Source organism: Manis javanica, chromosome 16, assembly GCF_040802235.1.
Source record: "Manis javanica isolate MJ-LG chromosome 16, MJ_LKY, whole genome shotgun sequence".
Taxonomy (NCBI): Eukaryota; Metazoa; Chordata; class Mammalia; order Pholidota; family Manidae; genus Manis; species Manis javanica.
Window position 1 is genome coordinate 10,367,961 of NC_133171.1, and position 24,595 is coordinate 10,392,555.

At 35.8% G+C, this 24,595-nt stretch overlaps 1 protein-coding gene across 3 annotated transcripts in view; it reads right to left on the reverse strand.

Annotated features, from left to right (window-relative positions):
* LOC140846918 (bromodomain adjacent to zinc finger domain protein 2B-like) overlaps positions 1-24,595 on the reverse strand; it is a 195,811-nt gene that overhangs the window by 61,598 nt on the left and 109,618 nt on the right. For 2 of the 3 annotated variants that reach the window (XM_073225239.1, XM_073225240.1), the window contains 7 exons: positions 23,646-23,779; positions 23,110-23,231; positions 8,648-8,858; positions 4,503-4,595; positions 4,326-4,387; positions 1,924-1,989; positions 215-280 (listed from right to left, as the gene is read on the reverse strand). In XM_073225239.1, coding sequence (XP_073081340.1) covers positions 215-280; positions 1,924-1,989; positions 4,326-4,387; positions 4,503-4,595; positions 8,648-8,858; positions 23,110-23,166 — 555 coding nt within the window. In that variant the 5' untranslated portion in view covers positions 23,167-23,231; positions 23,646-23,779. Of the gene's footprint in view, positions 1-214; positions 281-1,923; positions 1,990-4,325; positions 4,388-4,502; positions 4,596-7,385; positions 7,993-8,647; positions 8,859-23,109; positions 23,232-23,645; positions 23,780-24,595 lie in introns of those variants that run through there. The other variant, XM_073225241.1, reaches the window with a different exon arrangement.

Genomic DNA, 24,595 nt, shown 5'->3' on the forward strand with positions numbered 1-24,595 from the left:
GGGGGCACGGGGAGGGCTGTGCAACGCAGAGAAGACAAGTAGTGATTCCACAACATCTTACTACGCTGATGGACACTGACTGTAATGGGGTTTGTGGGGGGGACTTGGTGAAGGGGGGAGCCTAGTAAACATAGTGTTCTTCATGTCATTGTGGATTAAGTATAACAAAATAAATTTAGAAAAGTAAAAACTCTTGACTGTCCTATAAATTTACCTGTCTTCGATTCTCAACCTCCAATAATTTGGCTTTTGCAGCTTCTTCCTTCTTTATCCTTTTAGCCTGTGCATATAAAATAGGTCTCAAAGTCATGTAACAGCACCACCACAACCTGAAAATAACCTCAGACTTGAAAATGGACCTCCATGCCTCGCAAGGTATAAAATAATATGTAACATGTACATTGACACTTACAGATTTCCCCTCAGTTTGTTATATTTAACATACTAATTTCATTTCTAATGTATAGATTACAATTAGGATATACAAAAAAAATTCCTAAATTGTAAGCGTATGTCAGGTTTTCTTCTTCAAACTCTGTAAAACGTCTGAAATAATTTGAGTGTTCTTTTTCCTTAAAACTTAATCACAGAAAAAAAGATGTTATGGCATTTTTTGCTTGGTCTCTGATATTTTTAAAGTAAAACATGATCACTGTAGAAAGTTTAGAAAAACGAGATAGATTTTAACAATAAAGGTTAAAGGACAAATAAGTAACATTTAAAAATGCACATGTCTACTTTATTGGAAGTTTCTTTCATAATATTTAAAATTTGAGATAAATCCATTACTTAAGAAACTTAAATGAAACATTAAACCCGATTTAACCTACTGTGATTAAATTGAAGGTTTTTCTCCCCAATATGATGGAAACATAACCTTTAATGAACCAAATTCTGAATATCAAGCTCATGGTATCAAATTTGAGCTTTATAATCGTAAAATCATTAACTAGTAGCTTCATAATTATCTAGTAGTAATTGCCAATGTACTTTAATATTTTCAATTTGGAGGGCTTTAAAATTAATTTGAAATGGGTAAGGGAATATGTGTATATGATTTTAGAAGGAAAAAACCTGTAACTGTGAAAACTTCAGCTAACCACATTGCTCAGGGAAAAAGCTAATTTTTATGGCAAGTTTCCTGAACAGCTAAGGGTTTGGGTTATAATAATTCTCAACATTAAAAAGTTTATTTTGGACAAAAGTACTTTGGATAATTTTGAGACATATACATGTACAGATTAGACACAGGACACTTAACATAATTTGGCTTTTTCTTGAGGACTTGAGCAGTTATTCTTGACATCAGTTACTATACTACACAGTTTGATAACAGAAAAGCCTTTTGGCCATTAAGATGTTGAAAACTGCTTCCCATTTAACTACAAGATTACAGATGTTGCGAGGCTTTGGAGTTTCTGGTTTTCCTATTTTCCCTTGCTGTCTTTTAGCTATTCCTCTTCCTGTTGCAGGCATGTCCTTGAACCCTATTCTGTTAGCCCAGTTCTGTCAGAACTCAGAAAACAAACCTGGTTCAACTGTTTCCACATTGAACATTTACTTCTACTTTTGCCATGTTTCATTTCTAAATGAAAAGCAGGTATCTGACTATAAGACTTAATGACGATTTGAAAAGTAAAGACCACGAGTCTTAGCGTATGATCTTTATGACTATATTGGCTATTGAGAGGTTTCCCCTTTTTGTTTCCTTTACTTATTTCCTGGATTTTTACTATTAGGATTAGATAAACTTGCCTAGTAAGGTTCAGGGAGGTCCTTATTCTACGCATTATGTTTACAGATAATTTGTGATGGACATGTTAATGTGTATGAGGGAGAGAACATACTGGTAAAATTTTCATTTTTCAGACTTTAAAATACATAACTATATTACTTTAATCGTATCAAGTTTAAGAATTCTACCTCTAGAATTTGCTGGGCTCGAAGTTCTTTTTCCATTCTCATTTGTTGTATTCTCCTAATTCTTTCCTGTAGAAAAAATTATGACAATTTAAGATAATAAACTAAATATCTAGGTGGAAGGTATTTAAGTGGAATCAAATTAAAGATATAAGTACAGATTTACCAAAGGTTGCCCATGCTGGATATAAATTTTAATTAAGTACTTTGACATTATATATATGCCACCTGTCTTAAAATTGGTATGACTTTATAAAATGTCTCAAAACAATTTTAAAATACAAACGCTAAATAAGTATATAGAAACAACATAAATCAAGCTGATTATACTCAAGTCTTTATAAATATTAGCAAGTACAAGTAATACTCATTTGGAAATAAATATTGGATGGACAAGTAGGATACAACAGTCCAACAGGAAATCAGAACACCTAAGGCTAGTCCTGAGTTACTGTCACTCATTACATGAACTTGAACAAACAGACCTACTCTTGCATCAAATAGGGGAGGCACTTGCTCTTTTTTTCACTGTCACAATCAAATTAAAAACGCTTAAAGAAGTGCACAGTACATCACGATTGTACGAAGTGTGAACAATTGCCGTAACATGATGAATGAGATTACTTTCAATAACTACAGTAAGCCAAATACAGAAATAATTTCTAATAACTTATAAGTGGTGCTCACATTATCTAAATGTAATGTAGTAGTTATTGTTTGAATTCAGCAATCTACGTTTTGATAACGTTACATTTTCATTTTAAAAAATCATTGCATATTCTATAAGCACATCGTTAACAATTTTACATTCATAAATCCCTTTGAAAGTCCCAAATAGGCACTGATGAGTATAGTTTTATAAAAATACACCTAAATTGCCCTACTTGTAAATTGCAGCTGTCCTAGGATTTTCAGAGCCAACACATTTTATACGACTGTGTATTACTATACCCACCCCTATTTCCAGATGCTAGTTGTACCTTTTGAAGCTATACTTTAATACATTTTTATTTCCTTTTTTGCATTGATGTTATTGATTCCCTGCAGGGATCCAGCGCAGGTTTATGAAATTTCTGGAATTTCTGTTGTGATTTTAGAAGACTGATCACATTCTATGATTTTGCTGATTGTGATCCTGGGTTTTGATTATAGCTCACCAGAACTAAAAATACAAGGGTATCTTTTGTTTTATTTCCAAGTCGTAGAGAAGGTTGCACTTGATCCACATTTCAAATATTTATTTAGAGTAGAACTTGAGACCTAAGTATACTCTGAATTTAATCTTTAATCAAGTCAACAAAAGTCATTCATTATTCTCTTAAGTACAGAAATAGGTATAGAACCTTGGACTTAACTCACCCAGTGTAGAGCTTTGTTTTCATCTGAGTGATTTATATAGATGTACATTGGCAGTACTTTCATTAGGAATATCAGAAATAAACATTATTTATAAATTATTACGATATGTGTTCACCTTATAATACTGAGTATCCATCCAGTGAAGTGGGCATTTTATATAAAGTACCTAATTGATCATTTAAAAATATAACAATACAGGAGTTGAAATTATCTTCTTTTCACCTAAGAGAAAATTGAAGCTTCTAGAAAATAAATATTCTGCCTATAGTCAAACAGTGAGTGCAGAGCCCTGGTCAGTTCCCACTGCCTCTGCTCCTGCTTCGTAGTAATGCCTCTGGACACTTCCGGAAAACTGCCTGGAGGACTGTCGGGTGGTATTTTTGGCCTACTAGGTGGAAAAAATAATCTCGAGGATGAGAAACACATGCTGTTATTTTAATTATTTTATTCTAGATCTACTGCAAACTTTAAAATAGACTCTGCACGACTTTGTAATTTACTTTGCTGGCAATTAGGAGTCAGTCAGATGGTAATCTAAGACTAGTCTCAGACAAGCATCTTGATCAACGTCTAGTATCAGTTCACTTGTATTACTGCTCCTGGAACATTGGAAAATGAATTTTTTTTTTGATGAGTAGCATACTATGTAGGCTTAGGTCACACAAAGCCTAATTTAAAATGCTAATGGGATACAACTGGTCTCAAGCCATTAGGAAATACAATAAACTATTAAAAACTGTAACAGAAACAACACTATTTCAGCTTCAAATGAACTTATTTTCACATATACTGTAGTAGGCAGTAAATATTTACAGTATTTTAATTAATATATTCATCACACTATATATTTTAAAGTCAACCTTACAGTGTCTTTAGCAGTTACAATTAACAAAGAATTCAAGTTTACATTAAATTACAGTGAGAGTATACCAAACAAGTATGAAAGTTATTTCATAAATCAAATAAGAATAATGTACATATACACATAAGTAAATCGACTCCCAAAGTACCACCTGTTATAAAACCAGTTCAGTGCATGAACATACCTGTTGTTTCATAATCTTTATCTGCTCTTTTTGCTGTCGCTTCTCCTCAGCAGCCATTATTGCTGTGATGAAAAGCCAAAACACAGGTATCGTCAGAAAAGGAACAAAGAAGAGAAGCCTCCTGTGAACTCCCCAGTACTCACTCTTCAAGTTTATGTTTTCGTTTAACTCACTCACCTTGTTGTTTTTTAGCTTCTTTGGCAATGTGAGCCTGTTCCTGCTTTTGGAGTTTTCTCAAAAGCTTTATTTGTGCAGCTTGTCGGGCTTTTTCTGAAAAACACAAAATTTCAAGGAATACTTTTAACAACTTTACCTAACTGTTAACCTAAAAACAATTAACTATGTGAATGGCATCATGATAAAGGACATACTTTTTAAGAAAATTGTTTAAAGTTAGACACCAGGTAGAAAAATGGTTTGGCAGAAAGTACCATGCTTACTTCCTTTAGAAATTGCCCAACTTTTTCATCACAGACAGCCCCATACACAGAAGCACACAAAAAGGATGCTTCTCTTAATCCTCATCACAGAAGCTAATTTAAGTACATTTTTTTTCACATTTCACATAATCCCTGGTTAGGAGGAAAGTAGCTGCTAATATGTAAAAAGAATGATTTAGCTTCAGTCTTAAAAATAACAATAAAGCAAAAGAACTCAAAATACAATACAAAGCCCCTCCCCCAAACATAGTATTTCACTCAGCTATAAAAATGGTAGTTTCTGAATCCAGTGATAATTTCATTTATGAAACAGAGGGACTTGGTCAGAATACTTCTAACTATAAAAGTGGTCTATCATAATATCACTTACAAAATCACTCTAAAATACTTAACATTAGATATTGCTTTAAATTTTGTAACAGATGAAGAGTTTTTAAAAACCTATATATTATATTCTCACTAGTAATGAATATACCTGACTAAATCCCGAATCACTTGAACTCTACTAATAATTTCCACCATTTATTGAACTGCCATATTAAGTTTACATGATCTTTTAATCTTCATAACAACCTTATAGGATATGCAACATTACACCCAGGTTACCAATGAAATAACTAAGGCTCACAGAGGTTAAATTGCAGAGCCAAGATATAAACCCACGTCTTTCTGACTCCAGGTCTATATATGCTACTAGTCCTAAAAATCTTTAAGAAAATTTAAATGCCTTCAGATTTTAAAAAGGACTTAACCATATGTTCTGTGACAGCTGAGAAACTCTGTAATGTATATGGTGTGTATTTGTGTGTGAATATATCAGCAATTTCAAACTCTACACAGGTGCACAGTTAGCTTTTATTTTTAAACCCTTGGGACAGAAACACACAAAAAGTTCAACTCGCTATCTTTTCACTTTAGCAAGGAAGACATAATTGTGTTAAGTCATTAAAAATTCATATAGCTTAAAATTTTTTATTATGAGCAGTTAGAGAAGATGGGAAAAATAGGTTAAAAAATCAGGCACGCTATGGAGGAAGTACGAGAAGTTAAGAGGCACAGAAACTTCACCCAGGCTCTGAGGAATCAGCTACTACCAACATCTCATTTATTTGGTTTATGATTGTTGAATATTATCTGGTATGACTAACTTTTGAAATGTTAACTTGACAAGTATCTTTTATGGTTTAGGAGATTACTTTCTTAAATATCAAAAAGAAAAGTTCATTTTTGAAATAAAGTGTTTAAATATGTCTAAACCAGCATGTATCTAACAATTGGCAGCCCTTTCCTTCTGCAGTGGCCTATCTTAAAACAATGAAGCATTGTACAGCAATGGCATTTCAGATTCTATCTATGATCAATAAAACTGACTGGTATATTATTAGATATATTAGAGCATTTGAGATATTAACAGGATTGGTCAATTAACAAGCTAGTTTGTCTATATAGTTTGAAAGTCTTTTATATATTCAAACTGTCAGATTCTTATCTATATTCTCTGAGAAGATACAGAGCTCTCATTTCACATTCAAAATCCACATTTATTTTATTGTTCTAGACCTTCCTTCAAATTAAGTCGTTTTACATGCCTAGATGAGTCCAACTAGGATAATAAAATATGACAGAAACTTCTAGAATCTCCTCTGACAACACCCCAAAGTGTTAATGTAGAAGTCTTTTAGAATAAAAGGGGTGATAAGGTGACTCATTTCTACTTTCTTTCCTTCCCAAGAACATGCATATTATACCAAATATACTTGTAAATATTAATAACATTTACTTACATTAACTATTTAATATTTATATACATGTTGAGAAAAAACATGTACATAGGTCAAAGGTAACAATTTACAAAATGCAATATAATACAAGGGAGAGCTACGTCATAGAATACAAACCAATTTGAAATCTAAAAGGGGAGAAAACACTGGGCGAAAGTTGAGTAATTACCTTCTATTTTGTTAAAATAAAATTTAGTTAATTTTGCAAATATGAAGTTGCCATTCTGAATACTAAGTATGAATGGTACTTGTGATAGACATGCAAAACAGGCATGAAAATAACTTGCTTTGGTTATCAGTTAATTTCAAGCTTTCCTACTTTATGTAAAAAATGCACACTTCCCACTATTATACATTCTTCAGAAAAGTCAGTGGTTTATTGACAATACTAATTTTAAAAATTCATCATGTATGTATATATCTTCATATATTAACATTTTTTAAACCTCTAGTAACTACTTAGGAGAGATTAAAGTCTTAATAGTAACCCAATGAAATAATACAAATAGTACTAAATTAACATACTAGAGGAGAGAAAAACTTACAGGACATTAAGTTACAGGCCAGGCAGTTAACTTATATGCCACTGGTGGAAGTATGAATTGAACAACCTCTTTGGAGACAATATTTGCCTGCTTTCTACCAAAATTGAAAATGCACATACCCTTGGAGTAGAGATTCTATCTCTAAAATTTTATACTGTGGATAGCCATACCTGTCAAAGCATGAAGATATGTGTAATGTTTTTATTGCAGCATTGTTTGCGACAGCAAAGATGAGGAAGCAGCTGAAACACTCACCAAAGGAGACTGAGTAAGGGAAGTGTGGTAGAGCCATACCTTGCCTCACCGACTATTCAGCCACTGGAAGTGTAAGGTTGATTTTTAAGTGCTGTATAGAAAGATGCTCAAGAAAAATTACGTGGAAAAAAACAAAGGTGAATGGTATATACACCAGTAAGTTCATTTATTTTAGAAATCAAAAAAACATATACATCTATGAACATCACATATGCATGTGTACACATAAGTATGTGTTTGAATGTGTGTCTGTGACTGTATGTACACACTTCTGGATAGACTACCAAAAACCTGTTAATTATGATCCAACTTGTGAGTGTCTTTTATTTTAAAGTCAGTGAGAGTCAATGTCTTATTTTAAAGCATTATGCTTTATGAGCTTTTATCATGCATACTTCTTTTATAATGAAAACAGAGCTACAGAGAAGTCAGTATTATAATGGTGTATACAATAAATAGAAGTCAGCCAAGCTTTCCCTCCTGAAAAAAAAACTATGAGAAATAGTAAAATCCTGTCAGTCTTTTAAGTCAGTTTTTATTATTAAACCCTTATGGATATTATGTTTATGATACAAGCATGTACTGATATACATTTATATATATGCTTATGAATATAAGACATGAACACATTGATATATATCGAGACAGCCTTAAGAGGCTTCACACTTGTAACTACTTAATTCAAACTTCATAGCAGGACTATTTTATTTTAGTCAGTATTCTGTGTGTGAGACATAGCATGGGAACTTCATGTTGATAATTCCTGATAATTTTGAATCATGAATACATTTGAGGTTACTTTGAGCACGTTGTACTTGACAAATGATACTTTCTAGTGATCTTAAGACACTTTTTGATCTAAGTTTATTAGTTGGGCATTTTGAAAATAAATGTTATATATCCAGGCTACAGAAGAACCAAACTAAAACTTACCACTAATTGGAGTTCTCTGACTGAAAATTTACTCCACAGATCCACATATTTTGGAGTTACTCCCTTGTACCACCACAAGGAATTGGGAGCTGTTCAAATGAGTTTCCAGCCTTGAAAGTTCATCACCTACCTTTGTAATTCTAAACACACAGGGGATGATGTGTTTACGAGTATGACTCTTGAAAGGCGCTTCTTAAATCAAAGAACTCCAGTTACCAGTGGGACTCCTTATTTTCTCATTTTATTTGAACACAATTACCTACCTTTTAGAAACTGAGAGTAGTTATCAATCATTCCTATGTCAAATACATGTACAAATAATTAACACATTTTAGTACAGTTCTTAGTGACGAATGCATGTTCCCTACCTTGAGCTTGCAGTTGTCTTAGCAATTTGGCATCTGTGTTACCTACAGATTCAGCACCGCCCACATCAGGAGGCCGACCGCTGCGCTGGCTCACGCTGGTACCCTCTCCTGGTCGCTCTCCCTCTGGATCCGGTGGTCTTCCTCCATGAGCGTCCATTGCCCTCACACGGGGAATGGCGTCCTCTTCTTTCAAAGGACACCACTGCATTCCCTTTTAATTCACATTTTATAGAAATAAAATATTATGAACAAAATAAACACAAGTGATCAATATGTCAGAAAATTCTAGGTAAACCTGCACATATTAATTTTTATAAAGCTGTTGTAACCTTTAGAAATTTTACTTTCTAATTCAAGTTACATTTATAATTGTTCATGGCTTTTGGTACACTTGGTATTCTTACTTTAATGATTTAAACTTTAAATACACTGACAGATATATACCTGTACCTATAAACATATAAAGACATATATCTTAATCACCATTTCTGAACCATAATGACTGTCAAGTTGGCAGGTATTTGGAAAGATCAGTTGAGTGATGACACCTCTGTGGATTGCTCTCAGGAGCATCAGGTCAACCAAACATGAAGCTATCCAAATAACAAACAAAAGATTCTCTTTACAGAAAAAACACAGCTAATAAATGAAGAAGGAAAGTAAGAGTCAGACTATTAGCAATTTGCAGTATCTGATGAATTAATGAACCTAAGCAATACATTTGAATGGTTACCAATCACCAAAAAAGGGAGACAACTGGACCGACAGCCTCTTGATGGAGGTTCACTTCCTCACCTATAAACTAATCCTCCCCTTCCCCAAAAAACCAAACCTGGAAATGATTAAGCCTCTAGATTAAATCACTATAACTTAACAACAGGGAAAATTTATTTGCTGTGTATACTAAACTACACGGCAAAATCCAGTCTGAAGGAAATCCCACAAATTACCTAGTTTATTCAACAAATAAATTTCAAGAAGTGAAAACACTGTGGGAAGAGTAAAGGGCCCTTAAGGGATGTATCAAACATGCCCAATGTTTGTATCTTACCTAGATTTTCATTCAAATAGACAAACTGTCCCGGAAATTCTGACAGTTAAGAATTTAAACAATGAAAATTTTAGCAATCTCTGATATTTGATGATATCAAGAAATTATCATTTTAATTATGATAATGATATTCTTGGTATTCTGATACTTTTGTAGAAAACAAGAGTTCTTATCTTTTAGATACACTTACAGATGAAGTACGTCGTCTAAGATTTGCTTCATCAAATTATGGAAGAGGAGTAGAAGATGGGAATATATATAAAACAATATTGTTCATATGATAATTTCTAAAGTGATGATAGGTACATGATGTACATTATTTTGTCTACTTTTGTGATATTTCAGATTTCCCACTTTAAGTCTCCTCATGGAAAACATCCACCAACATAAGGCTAGTGTATTACAGGAATAAGCCTGCTTAGTGCACAGGTAATAATCAAGAGCTGGTTGTCCTCTCTAAGGCAATCAAATCAAATACACTGTTACATCACATTATTTAGAGTCCAAAGTAGTATATCCAGACATAGGAAGAGCATCCTTTCAAAATAACCTTTCCAAAACAGTTTTACATTACCTTATACTTCTTTTTTCACAGAGAATTCCTTTGCTGTGAAGGTTAAGAAAATTTTTTAAATGTTTCTTATTCCTTCAAAGAATATCAAAGCAGGATTCAACCTCAACCACTCTGGGCACTTCTGCAGCCAGAGCCAGCAGTCCTGACTGCCCTTTATGCTGTGGTGCCAGGCTCAGAATCATGGCCTATTATGACCTCACACAGTGGGTGCCATGGACACAAGCACTGCTCTTGCCCCCATCATGGATCACAGTTACACCCCACAGTCCAAGCACCATGCTTTGTCAGAGGCATTTTGAATGCACTGCTTACTTTAATCTTCATAATCATTTTACCTAGGAAGGTGGGTTTTACTGTGAGGAAATCACAGGCCCAGTGAGGTTAAATCGTTTCCTGAAGTACACTGGCAATAAGGAACAGAAATGTGTGATTTGAACCCAGGACTGTCTCTCTCTAAAACCTGGGGTCTAAGCCACTACATGTACTTCACTGCTATTACAAAGACATTTTTCTACTTAACACTGATCACAATATTCAGGCATGAAAGCATAGTCAAGATGACGCTATGGCAGGGTTACGGAAACAACCAATGCATATACTCAGTGTCTACATGTCAAAAAATTATCTATACTAAATCTTTTCAGTAATTCCCATTTTAAATACTAATTCTGAGGACAGAATTTTTGCTGAGATTTCAAATGAAGTCAGTAGGATCAGCCGTTGTACTAACTGCATTTTTATACCATAAAACTCTAAGAAGCCAGCAGAACAGCTTTATGTTCACCAGCATGGGGAGCTTTTGATTGAATTTCAAGGGTTCAAACAATTAATCTTTTTTTTAAATCCAGTTATAATATTTAATAGTTGTATTTTACTCAGTTAGGAAAATATACCTGTGTCCAAAAAGGAACAGATTATGTTGATGTCCAAAATTCACCTGACAAATGACATCATTTACATTTTTGCTTTTGGCATTTATAAATAAAGCTTTCTAAAGTCGTTTCATGTATTGGGCTACCTTCTAACTCCAGGATTTCATAAAATGAGAACTGGATTGTTAGGAAAATCTCAAGTTTGTATTAAAAGTTTAATTCACTGAACAGTCCAAACAATTGTGGGTGAGGAAAAAAAGTATTTTTCTCAGTAAACTTTTCCTTAGAAAAAGCAAATACAATTTATATCATTTGATTCCTATGCTTTTCCATCATTCAGAAATCATGCATAAAAAGGAGTTTATTATTTTTTTAAGTTCTAAGACTAAGATAGTAAATGGTTCCTGAAAATAATCTTTCTTAAGATTTAAAAGAAACAGGATAAAGAGAAAAAAGATGACTAAGAAGATAGAGATGTTGACAGATCAAGCCTTTTATACCATTATAATTCTCCTTTCTACAGTTACTAATTTAAATCTTTCAGTAACACATTCATTTCTATAAATACTATGGTGAGAGAGAAGAAAAGAAAAGGTTTATGGAAACATCCACCAGCATAAGGCTATTGTATTACAGGAATAAGCCTGCTTAGTGCACAGGTAATAATCAAGAGCTGGTTGTCCTCTCTAAGGCAATCAAATCAAATACACTGTTACATCACATTATTTAGAGTCCAAAGTAGTATATCCAGACATAGGAAGAGCATCCTTTCAAAATAACCTTTCCAAAACAATTTTACATTACCTTATACTTCTTTTTTCACAGAGAATTCCTTTGCTGTGAAGGTTAAGAAAATTTTTTAAATGTTTCTTATTCCTTCAAAGAATATCAAAGCAGGATTCAACCTCAACCACTCTGGGCACTTCTGCAGCCAGAGCCAGCAGTCCTGACTGCCCTTTATGCTGTGGTGCCAGGCTCAGAATCATGGCCTATTATGACCTCACACAGTGGGTGCCATGGACACAAGCACTGCTCTTGCCCCCATCATGGATCACAGTTACACCCCACAGTCCAAGCATGGTGCTTTGTCAGAGGCATTTTGAATGCACTGCTTACTTTAATCTTCATAATCATTTTACCTAGGAAGGTGGGTTTTACTGTCCCTATATTACCATTGAGGAAATCACAGGCCCAGTGAGGTTAAATCGTTTCCTGAAGTACACTGGCAATAAGGAACAGAAATGTGTGATTTGAACCCAGGACTGTCTCTCTCTAAAACCTGGGGTCTTAGCCACTACATGTACTTCACTGCTATTACAAAGACATTTTTCTACTTGACACTGATCACAATATTCAGGCATGAAAGCACAGTCAAGATGACGCTATAGCAGGGTTACGGAAACAACCAATGCATATACTCAGTGTCTACATGTCAAAAAAATTATCTATACTAAATCTTTTCAGTAATTCCCATTTTAAATATTAATTCTGAGGACAGAATTTTTGCTGAGATTTCAAATGAAGTCAGTAGGATCAGCCATTGTACTAACTGCATTTTTACACCATAAAATTCTAAGAAGGAAGCCAGAAGAACAGCTTTATGTTCACCAGCATGGGGAGCTTTTGATTCAATTTCAAGGGTTCAATCAATTAATCTTTTTTTAAAATCCAGTTATAATATTTAATAGTTATATTTTACTCAGTTAGGAAAATATACCTGTGTCCAAAAAGGAACAGATTATGTGGATGCCCAAAATTCACCTGACAAATGACATCATTTACATTTTGCTTTTGGCATTTATAAATAAAACTTTCTAAGGGTGTTTCATGTAACCAGGCTATCCTCTGACTCCAGGATTTCATAAAATGAGAACTGGATTGTTAGGAAAGTCTCAAGCTTGTATTAAAAGTTTAATTCACTGAACAGTCAAAACAATTGTGGGTGACGAAAAAAATAAGTATTTTTCTCAGTAAACTTTTCCTTTGAAAAAGCAAATACAATTTACATCATTTGATTCGTATGCTTTTTCATCATTCAGAAATTATGCATGAAAAAGAGTTTATTCTTTTTTTAATTTCTAAGACTAAGATAGTAAATGGTTCCTGAAAATAATCTTTCTTAAGATTCAAAAGAAACAGGATAAAGAGAAAAAAGATGACTAAGAAGATAGAGATGGTGACAGATCAAGCCTTTTATACCATTATAGTTCTTTCTACAGTAATTAATTTAAATCATTAGCAGTAACACATTCATTTCTATAAATACTATGGTGAGAGAGAAGAAAAAAAAAGGTTTATGTTTTTTCAGACTTAATGAAATAATCACAGTAAATGAGTAAAATTCACTCTACACTGTAACACATACCAGTATACTATTAGGCTGTAATGTGTCGTCATAAAGACGGTTTCCACTACTTAAGACACTTGAGGCACCTACTCTATACAGGCACATTCTCTACAGAGGTTAAGTTGGAGAGTGTCCTCTACTCAAAGGACAAGCATCTCTAACTGGGACCTCAGACTCAGGTCACTCTGACTCAGGCGATCCCAGAACCTTACCTTGAGTAGGTGATGAGTCTGAAAAAGGATGCAGAGGTCGGGACAGAAAGTTGACTCAAAATCTCCACTTAACAAAATAAAGATGGTCTGAGTTAGGGCCTGAGAATTAGAGCTAGAAAAGCAGGTAAATAATGAGGCCCTTTTCTTGGAGAGGACTGCCTGCATGTGAGGGAGAGAAGCCCGACTGGAGACCAGGCAGGTCTCAAGTGGCCTCTCAGTAACATGGAAAAGGGAAAGAGTACTAAAGTTTTCTTCCTGAACGAAGTTAAGATAGAAGATGGAGAAATACTTGAGGAAAATGGCAAATAAATTTATTGCTTTCAAGTATTTCAAGATTTAAAAAATTACCTCAAATGAATTGATTTTAGAATGTTTCCATTATTCAGAATTTTTTTAAGATTATGAAATTTTATTTAAATATGAGTTTCTATTTCAACACTCCTGTTACTCTTCATAAATGATACTCCAAAGTATAGCTGAACGTCTCATGAGCAACTGGTCTGTGTTCACTGTGCCTTCTGGACACTGAGCTGTCTAAGTAACTGGACTTCCTGTCTCACTAACAGCCAGAGTCCCCTGTCCACCGGCCCGTGTTCAGGTCTTAATAGGACGTGTGCTCAAGTCTCACTTCTACTTTTATATCATCGCTGTTTTTATGTTCCTTTTGTTGCTCCCATTTTTGTTTGAGTTTATACACTTCAGGATGGTTTAATGGGGGGGAAAGCAGTAAATAAGTAAATGAGGAAACCCAATCCACCAAAAGTCAGCTTTCACTGAATGATCTGCCAACTTACTGAGACTTTTTTTTGCTGTTGTTTTGTTCTTTAACTTTTAGTATCACCAAACCTTTGCTTCAAGTATTTCCTCACAGATCTGCAGTCCTAGGCAACTGTCAATTTCGCACATTAATATTTGGGATGCCTAGTACTTCCTGACTGATCAATGTTATATAAATGAATGAATGAACTTACATTTTTCAGAAATTGGAACTGTACCTATTCTAGGCCTTGCCTGAAATACCTGTGGTGAATGTTTTAAACCTGGATTAAGGTATCTGGTCTGACGGTTTTAGGTCTGTTAGTCATTCAGTGAATTGATCATTTACCAAATTATTTCTGGCTAAACAATTTTCAGTAAATTTAACCATAGCTCAAATAAAACAAAGTTACCTTCTTTTTTTAAAAAAACCACCTTTCTATTTATAAGTGTACTTTCAGAATCCTTTATTTCCTGGTAATTAGTTTATAAAAAAGACTTGGAATCATACCTAAAAGACAACTGATCTTAAAGGCCTGCTAATAAATCTATATATATTCTTCACATTGCAGATGAGGGAATTAAGGCCTAGAAAAGTAGGCTTCAGAGGGGATTCTGAGAAGACCGTGGAACAGAAAATCCCTGGGATCACCTCTTCTCATGTACACACCTAGGCAACTACATGCAATATGACCCACTCTGGAAATAACCTAAAGACAAACCAGAACTTCCATAGCTAATGACGAGAAGAGGCCACACTGAGAAGGGTACAAGGGCAGAGCTGTGGTCAGCCCCATCTCCTGTCCTGCCCCGCCCCCCATGAATGAGAGGGAGCAGGCAGCATGGGGGGTGAGGGGAATGAAGCCTACACCAGGGCCACCCCGGGAAGACGAGCCATCTGGCTCTGAGGATCAGTGGGGCTTGACTCTGGGACGGCCAGAGGACTCGCGGAGGCCTGGCCTCTGTTCCTGGAGGGCGGGAGTGCTGATGACCCATCTGAGACCCAGCAGTTTGCAAAGCACCTAAATTATATGTGATTTATTGATTAACACTGGGATGTGTGTCAGAGGGATGGGATATCCTGGAGATGTATCCAGGGGAAGAGGGGCTGCGGGGGGCCATTTTTCTTGCCGTCCCTCAGCCTAGCTGGCCAGACACTTACAGGAGTCTGTTCTGACACACTCTGTGGGGCTCAGCAAAGGCCGTCCTAAGAGGGAAGTATACTGCAACACAGGCCTGCCTCAGAAATGAGGGACAGTCCCATATAAACAGTCTAAACTCACAGTGAAACTAAAAAAAGAAGAACAAATTAGGGCCAAAGTCAGCAGAAGGAGGGACATAAGATTAGAACACAAATACATAAAATCGAGAAGTATAAAACAATAGAAACAATCAATGAAACTGGGAGCTGTTTCTTAGAGAAAATAAACAAATTAGGTCCCTAGCCAGACTTAACAAGAAAAAAAGGAGTCTACACAAGTAAGCAGAATCAGAAATGATAAAGGAAGAATCACTATGGGCACCACAGAAATACAAAGAATGATGATGGAATACTATGAAAAAATATATGCCAACAAACTGGAAAACCTAGAAAAAACGCAAAACTTTCTAGAAAAATACAATCTTCCAAGACTGACTCAAGAAAAACAGAAAATCTGAACAGACCAATTACCAGCAACGAAACAGAACTGGTAATCAAAAAACTACCTAAAGAACAAAACCCCCGGATCAGATGCCTGAACCACTAAATTTAATGAAACATTTAGAGAAGACCTAACACCCATCCTCCTTAGTTTTCCAAAAAGTAAAAGGGGAGGGAACACTTCCAAACTCATTCTACGATACCAGCATCACTCTAATACCAAAACCAGGGAAAGGCATCACAAAAAAAGAAAATTAAACACCAATATCCCTGATGAACATAGATGCAAAAATACTCAACAAAATATTAGCAAACCGAATTCAAAAATACTATCAAAAAGATCATCTACCATGACCAAGTAGCATTTATTCCAGGGATTCAAGGAGGGTACAATATTAGAAAATTCATCAACAAAAAGAAGGACAAAAACCACATGATCATCTCCATGGACGTTGAAAAAGCATTCGACAAAATTCAACATCCATTCATGATATAAACTCTCAACAAAATGGGTATAGAGGGCAAGTACCTCAACATAATAAAGGCCATAAATGACAAACCCACAGCCAACATCATACTGAACAGCGAGAAGCTGAAAGCCTTTCCTTTTAAGATCGGTAACAAGACAAGAATTCCCACTCTTCTCACTTTTATTCAACATAGTTATGGAGGTCCTCGCCACAGCAATTAGACAACACAAAGAAATAAAGGGCATCCAGATTGATAAGGAAGAAGTTAAACTCTCACTGTTTGCAGATGACATGATATTGTACATAAAAAGACCTAAATAATCCACTTCAAAACTGCTGCATCTAATATCTGAATTCAGCAAAGTTGCAGGAGACAAAACTAATACACAGAAATCTCTTGCATTCCTATACACTAAAGATAAATGAGCAGAAATGAAATCAGGAAAATAATTCCATTCACATATACATCAAAAAGAATAAAATACCTAGGAATAAACCTAACCAAGAGGTAAAAGACATATACTCTGAAAACTACAAGACACTCACAAGAGAAATTAAAGAAGATACCAACAAATGGAAACACATCCTATGCTCATGGATAGAAGAACTAATACTGTCAAAACGGCCATCTTGGCTAAAGCAATCTACAGATTCAATGCAATTCCTATCAAAATACCAACAGCATTCTTCAATGAACCACAGCAAATAGTTCTAAAATTTGTATGGAACCATAGAGAACCCAAACAGCCAAAGCAATCCTGAGAACGAAGAATAAAGTGGAGGGTTGGGGGAATCATGTTCTCTGACTTCAAACTCTACTACAAAGCCACAGTAATTAAGACAATTTGGTATGGGCACAAAAACAGACCCATAGACCAACAGAACAGACTAGAGAACCCAGATATTAACCCAAGCATATATGGTCAATTAATATAATTAAGGAGCCATGGATACACAATGGGGAAATGACAGCCTCTTCAACAACTGGTTTTGGCCAAACTGGACAGCTACCTGCAAGAGAATGAACCTGGATTGCTGTCTAATCCCATACACAAAAGCAAACTCAAAATGGATGAAAGACCTGAATTTAAGTCATGAAACCATAAAACTCTTAAGAAGAAAACATAGGCAAAAATCTCTTGAATATAAACATGAACAATTTTTTCCTGAACTCATCTTCTCAGACAAGGGAAACAAAATAAAAAATGAACAAATGGGACTACATCATGTTAAAAAGCTTCTGTACAGCAAAGGATACCATCAGCAGAACAAAAATGCATCCTACAGTATGGGAGAATATATTTGTAAATGACATATCCAACACAGGGTTAACACCCAAAATACATGACTCACACACCTCAACACCCAAAAAGCAAATAACCCTTTTAAAAAATAGGCGGAAGACATGAACAGACACTTCTCCAAAGAAGAAATTCAGATGGCAATCAGGCATGAAAAGATGCTCCACATTGTTAATTATCAGGGAAATACAAATTAAAACCACAATAAAGTATTCACCTCATACCAGTTACGATGGCCAACATCAAAAGATTAGGAACAACAAATGCTGGCGAGGATGGGGAGAAAGAGGAACAGTCCTACACTGCTGGTGGGAATGTAAATTAGTTCAACCATTGTGGACAGTAGTATTGGAGGTTCCTCAAAAAACTCAAAATAGAGATACCATGTAACCTGGGAATTCCACTCCTAGGAATTTACACAAAGAAAACAAATTCTCAGATTCAAAAAGACACATGCAACTCCCCCCTGTGTTTATTGCAGCACTATTTACAATAGCCAAGAAATGGAAGGAACCTAAGTGTCCATCAGTAGATGAATGGATAAAGAAGAGGTGGTACATATACACAATAGAATACTATTCAACCATAAGAAAGAAGCAAATCCCACCATTTGCAACAACACGGATGGAGCTAGAGGGTATTATGCTCAGTGACATAAGCCAGGTAGAGAAAGACAAGTACCAAATGATTTCACTCATCTGTGCAGTGTTAACAACCAAGCAAAAATTGAAGGAACATAACAGCAGCAGACTCACAGAAACCAAGACTGGACTAATGGTTACCAAAGGGAAAGGGACTGGCGAGAGTGGTTGGGAAGGTAGGGAGAAGGGGAATAATGGGCATTATGATTAGCACCCATAACATAGTTGGGGGAACGAGGAAGACAGTATAGCACAGAGAAGAGAAGTAGTGACTCTATAGCATCTTAGTACGTTGATGGACAGTGACTGTAATGTGGTATGTGGTGGGGACGTGATAATGGGGGGAATCTAGTAAGCACAATGTTGCTCATGTGATTGTATATTAATGATACCAAAATAAAATAAATATTTGATGAATGAATAAATGAATTAAAAAAAGACAGAGAACACTTGCTATACAAGAGATTCCAGTAATAGGAGAGCTTCGCTGGAGAATTCTACCAAACTCTTAAAGAATTAATGTCAATCTTTCTCAAAATCTTCCAAAAAACTGAAGAGTACAGAACACTTCCAAGCTCACTCTATGAGGCCACCACTATCCTGATATCAATCCGGATTAGGATGCCATGAAAAAACATGACTGCAGACCAATATTCTTATTGAAAACAGATGCAAAATCCTTACTATGCTGATGCACAGTGCCTGTAAAGGGGTATGTGTTGTGGACTTGATAACAAGGGGGAATGTAGTAACCACACTGTTGCTCATGTGAAACATTCTTAAGACTATATATCAATGATACCTTAATAAAAAAATAATAATAAAATAGATGAGCATTTTCTAAAAATATTAATAAACCAAATTCAAGGTCACATTAAAGGATTTCCCACATGACCAGCTGACACTTATCCCAAGGAGGCAAGGATGGTTCAATATGCAAATCATGAGATTAGCAGAAGTAAATGAAAAAAATCACATCATCTCAGTAGAGTCAGAATAAGCATACTACAAAATACAATATACTTTTACCATAAAAACCTGCAAAAAACAGCAGAGAAGGAACAACCTCAGCATGATAATGTCCATATACAACAAACCTATAGTTAACATTATACTCAGCAGTGAAACATTGAAAGCTTCCCCTCTAAGGCCAAGAAGACAAGGACTCTTGAGCCTGCACATAATGATGTTGGAGAACTTTGGACTCTAACCCAACTGAGGTCACGAAAATGACAAAGTCTAAAGACCAGAATGCAGACATATTTTTCTCATAGTTGATGCACTTGCTGATATTTAAAGCTTGTCTGTCTGCAGGTAAGAATTATCAACAATTTTGATTTCCTAATGTGGGTCATGTAGTATTTCTGTGGTAAATTGTGCCTCTAATTGGAAAAATACAGTGGACAATTTTCTATGATGGTGCAAATGTAGTGGTGCAGTGACCACTGGAAAATCTGAATGAAGGAATATCAGGGATATTGCAAGTTTTCTGCAAGTCTGAAATTATCTGAAAACACTCTTCTAAAAGAGTGTGTTCATACTATGCCATTAAGCCAATCTAACCACAAAATGTTACAGATGAAGAGCTTGATTTACCCCAGATGAACCAAGTGGTAAAGCTAAAGCTAATCAATCTTGTAAAAAACTGAACATTTAGAAGGCAGTACATGAGTAGTGTATTGTTACTGTACCTTCAGTGTGACGGATAAATTGTGGAGCCTGGGGAAACACTGAGAACTTTAAACCCCTTTTTCTATCATGATGCCTTTCCTCACCTGGCTACTGTGAAAACTCTCTAACCCTTGCCACAGGGCCAGGACAGGGCCACAGGCATTCCGTCTTACCGCCGCTCCTCCCGTTATGGCCCATGGCGCCCCCAAAATGCTGCATCCAGTCCTCTCCATGAGGCTGACGGAGGACGGAAGCAGGGGTCTCAGCTGTCATTTTGCTTCTTGCGTGGTGCTGCTCTGAGTCTGTCCCTGCAGGTATGACCCAGCAACATGAAGAGGGGACTGGAGAGAGAGGATTACCACTCCGGCTCTGCTGGGGTGGGATTCTCTTAGGACAAATTACCGGGTAAGCGGCAGGAAAGAGCAACGTGACCTTGCGGGGAATTCATGGTGCAGAGGCATGTGGGCTATGTGACGAAGAGACTAACCCCTTTGTGCTGCCGTAGGGGACTACATGTACTCGGTGCACTCTGACACAGGTTAACATGACTCACAAGGTAATATATGGAATATCAAAGAATATACACTAAGCTGAATCCAAATCTTGATACAAAATCATTATTAAATTATATACAAATTAGCACTGTGGAATATTTTGAGTACTGGAAATAAATTTTCGGTGTCTCCTGACAATTTTAAGACTCTCCTGAAAACTGACAATTTAATCAAGCACCATGATTATTAGTTCACTCGTTTTTAAAAGAAACAATGAGAGGACACAGATTTGGAAGTATGTTGTATGAGTGTAAAACTTTACTACGGCACACAGATATATTTTATGAATTTGAAAATTAGAAACAGTAAATTGAAAATATTTCTGGCTTTAGTACAAATATGTATACTTGAAATATTACACTGTGAGATATAATACATATACTCTTAAAATATTTAAGAGAATTTCAATTATTCCAATGTCATAGGAAATTAACCATTATGAGAATTAATAGAAGCACTGGTAAAAAGCATCTGAATTACATGGTCAGATACTGTCCACAATTCAAGCAGACAATCCCCTGAATGTACACCTACTTCCCCTGTGGGTGAATCTGTGTCAGGCTTCCTCCATGAAAACAATTCAGAAGAAGTAAAACCTACAGCATGCTATAGGTTTTATAGACATAGACACCCTTGTAAAATAAAGATTCTATACAATAGTTATGAGAAACTAAAACAAAACCCCTGTTAATAGTCCAAAAATTTTAGATTCCTTAAGTAATTAAGAAAACTTCCTCAGGAGTTGTAACACATAACATACACAGTGCTAAACTCAGAAGCACGCTGGCACAGATAAGACTCTCAAATTTAATGCAATTGATCATGATGAGATGATCATATGAATCATAAGCAAATGGTTAAAAAACATCTCTAGTGAAAAACCAGGACAATATGTAATTCCTCATGCTTATTAGAATGCTTGTCATCTAGCTTACCAAGAAAGAACATTAGGTAGAAAGTATATTAGAGGAATGTAAAGCTAAAGCAAGGTTTATGTACATTATTTTCTGAAGCTCAAAATAGACCAAAAAAGTAAAGGAATGAGCATGCTAAAAAGAAACTTGAGTTTTCAATTATTACAAGAAGGAAGGAGATTAGAAACATCTCACTGTTATCTCAGAAACCAAGACACACAAAAGTAAAGTACCTTCAGATTTTCTACTTGGAACCTGAGAAAATCTGTTTTCCATAAATGCATGTCATTTAGAAAAAGCAGCCACTGTTTTGGCTCTTAAGCATTACGGTGATTTCAGTCCTAAAGATGTTTTGTAACTGCGCAGGCATTCCCTGTCTAATAAAGGCCCTCAGACATCTCATTGATATAGAAGACTGGGTCCATCAATTATGACCCACAGTATGGGAATCAGAATGTGTAAGTTAAGATTAAAGAAAATGGGAGTTTGCAAACCAAGGTAAAGCAAACTAAAATGGCCCAGGGCTCTGCTTTCCCCCTCAAGGCCACAGACTGACTCTTGACTCATGTATCCTTGACTTGTTTTACCGGAATTTGGGCCCCACCAGACGAGCCACCTCCTGACAATGAGCACGTGGACTCTAGCCTCAGTGGAGCCAGGCTGACAGCTAACACTCCTCAAACAGTCCCCTGTCACCTCACCACAGACCCGTCAGAACAATGCCACAAGCTCATCACACATCCTGCAACCCTTTCCCATAACCTTTATAAGCCCTTGCTTATAAGCCAGTAGTGAGTGCAGGGCTTTAAGCTTTAGCTATCCGTTCTCCTCGCTTGGGGAACACCCACTTTCTTTCCCAATGTTAAAAAAAACCACATCGCAAAGTCAGGGTCTGGTTTCACTGCTCAGGTCAGTGTTTGGCTTTGCTGTATGTTGACTGAGTGGAAACAGGTTTGTTTCATTTGGTAACAACCTCACCTTAGATGGTTTAAAGCAGCATGCAGTAGGTGGCATGGAGAAAAAGACATCTTCGTATTTTGTTCTAAACCTGATTCATGAAATTTGCTCACTCTAATCATGTATCAAAATAGATAGATGTTCCCTTGGTTAATTTATGCATGTTTTTAACAAATACATTCACACATAGGTCTGGCAAAGAACATATTAGTGGATGAAGATAATTTTAAAAAATTATGTTCAACACTAATTCAGGAGAAATCATCAAGCACAATGATAACCCCATTTGAAAATGACAAGCTACAAGGGATATTAACATATTGATAAGTTAGCTTTTCGAAAGCTAGGGACATTAAAGCATACTAAATTCTGGTTTGGCATCAATAAAATAGTAGAACTCAAAATAATGTTCTGAATTTTAATGTACTTAAACTTCCACTTTTCAGTGGATCTCAATTAATGTTGGAAAAGTAACAATACAGGTGAATGAAGGGACTTACTAGCGTGTGACTTTTTTCTCTTTGCCTCAGGTTGCAGGGAAGACTGGCTGGTCCCATGTCTTGATACGAATTTGATGACTGTGTATATGATGCTGAAGTGGCATTTCTCTACAGAAACAATCCTGAATCAAAATGATACACGATAATATAAAGTTAATTCTTAGAACCCCTCAGTGAATGAGGAACATTGCACATTAATTATTACAGGGTCAGATCCTTAAAGATGATTCACACAAGGGCACAAAGCTCTAAGAGCTGGCTCATTCCTCAATTGATCTGCTTCCATAAAGCATTTTAAATTAACAAAATATTATTCTTTCTGGGCACACACTATGCCCCAGACCCTGGAGCTATTACATAATCTAATTCTGGTCTTTCATAACAGTTTTATTGTACAGATAACACCAGCCCTATTTACCTTTCTAAGAAATTTTATGCAACACAAGTAAAAAAAAAAAATTTTACAATACTATATGAGAATTTAAATAAAGGAAGCATTTAGGAATATGACAGAAAATGGCAGGTTCTGTACTCACTCCTTACAGAAAAATCCAGAAGAAATCATGGCAAAGCCCCATCTGCAGGTGTCAGGACCCCACGCGGGACGCATTTTCCTCCTGGTGGACTGCGCTCCAAGTCATCCCAAAGTTGCAGCCCAGCCTCCTGGGTCCTGCAGATACAAAAGCTCAAGTCTTCACTCTAGCAAACGTACCAGAGTGCACAGGAGGAGCACACGTGCTCAATGCGTGCCAGAAAAGGCAGGTTCAGCATCCCATAGCTCAAACAGAGTCACTACTGATGGTTGGGCCCCTTCTTAGAACTCCTGGTAAAGGGCTCAAATCCAATATACGATTATTCAGTGAAAATATATGGTTAAGTTCAAACAGAAATGGAGCCTGATGTTCTGTGCCCAGATGGGATTTTACACATATACCATTAACTTAAGATCAAAGTGAACATAAAAATTTCTGATTTTCAGTCAACCACTAACATATGATTGGAATATGTAAGAAACAGTATCATTTATATCCACCAAAACTAAAAAATGCAAAAATACAAATGCTCAAATATAAATGCAACAAAATACTTGTAGATATCTGGGGAAAAACATGTGAAACATTTTTGACAGCAATGAAAGAAAAAACAAAACTACTGAGATATACTGCCCATGATCAATATTCCATTACTAAGATGTCCATTTTCCTCAAATTGACTTAGAGAACCCAAGTAATCCCAACAATAACCGTACCACACTATATTGCAGAAATTGACAACTCATTTGAATACCTGTTCATCTATACAATGATAAAGAAAAAGTTGAACTCAAATGTTAAAATTTCACGCTTAACTGCACAGCTACAATAATCAAAGGAACATATTTTAAAATGAATACACACAGGGACTCTCTTGTCCCCTCCTGGTGTGAGCCAGGAGCTCTGTCCTTTCACTTTATCTCTAAATAAAAGCCTGTACCTTGCTCTCCTAC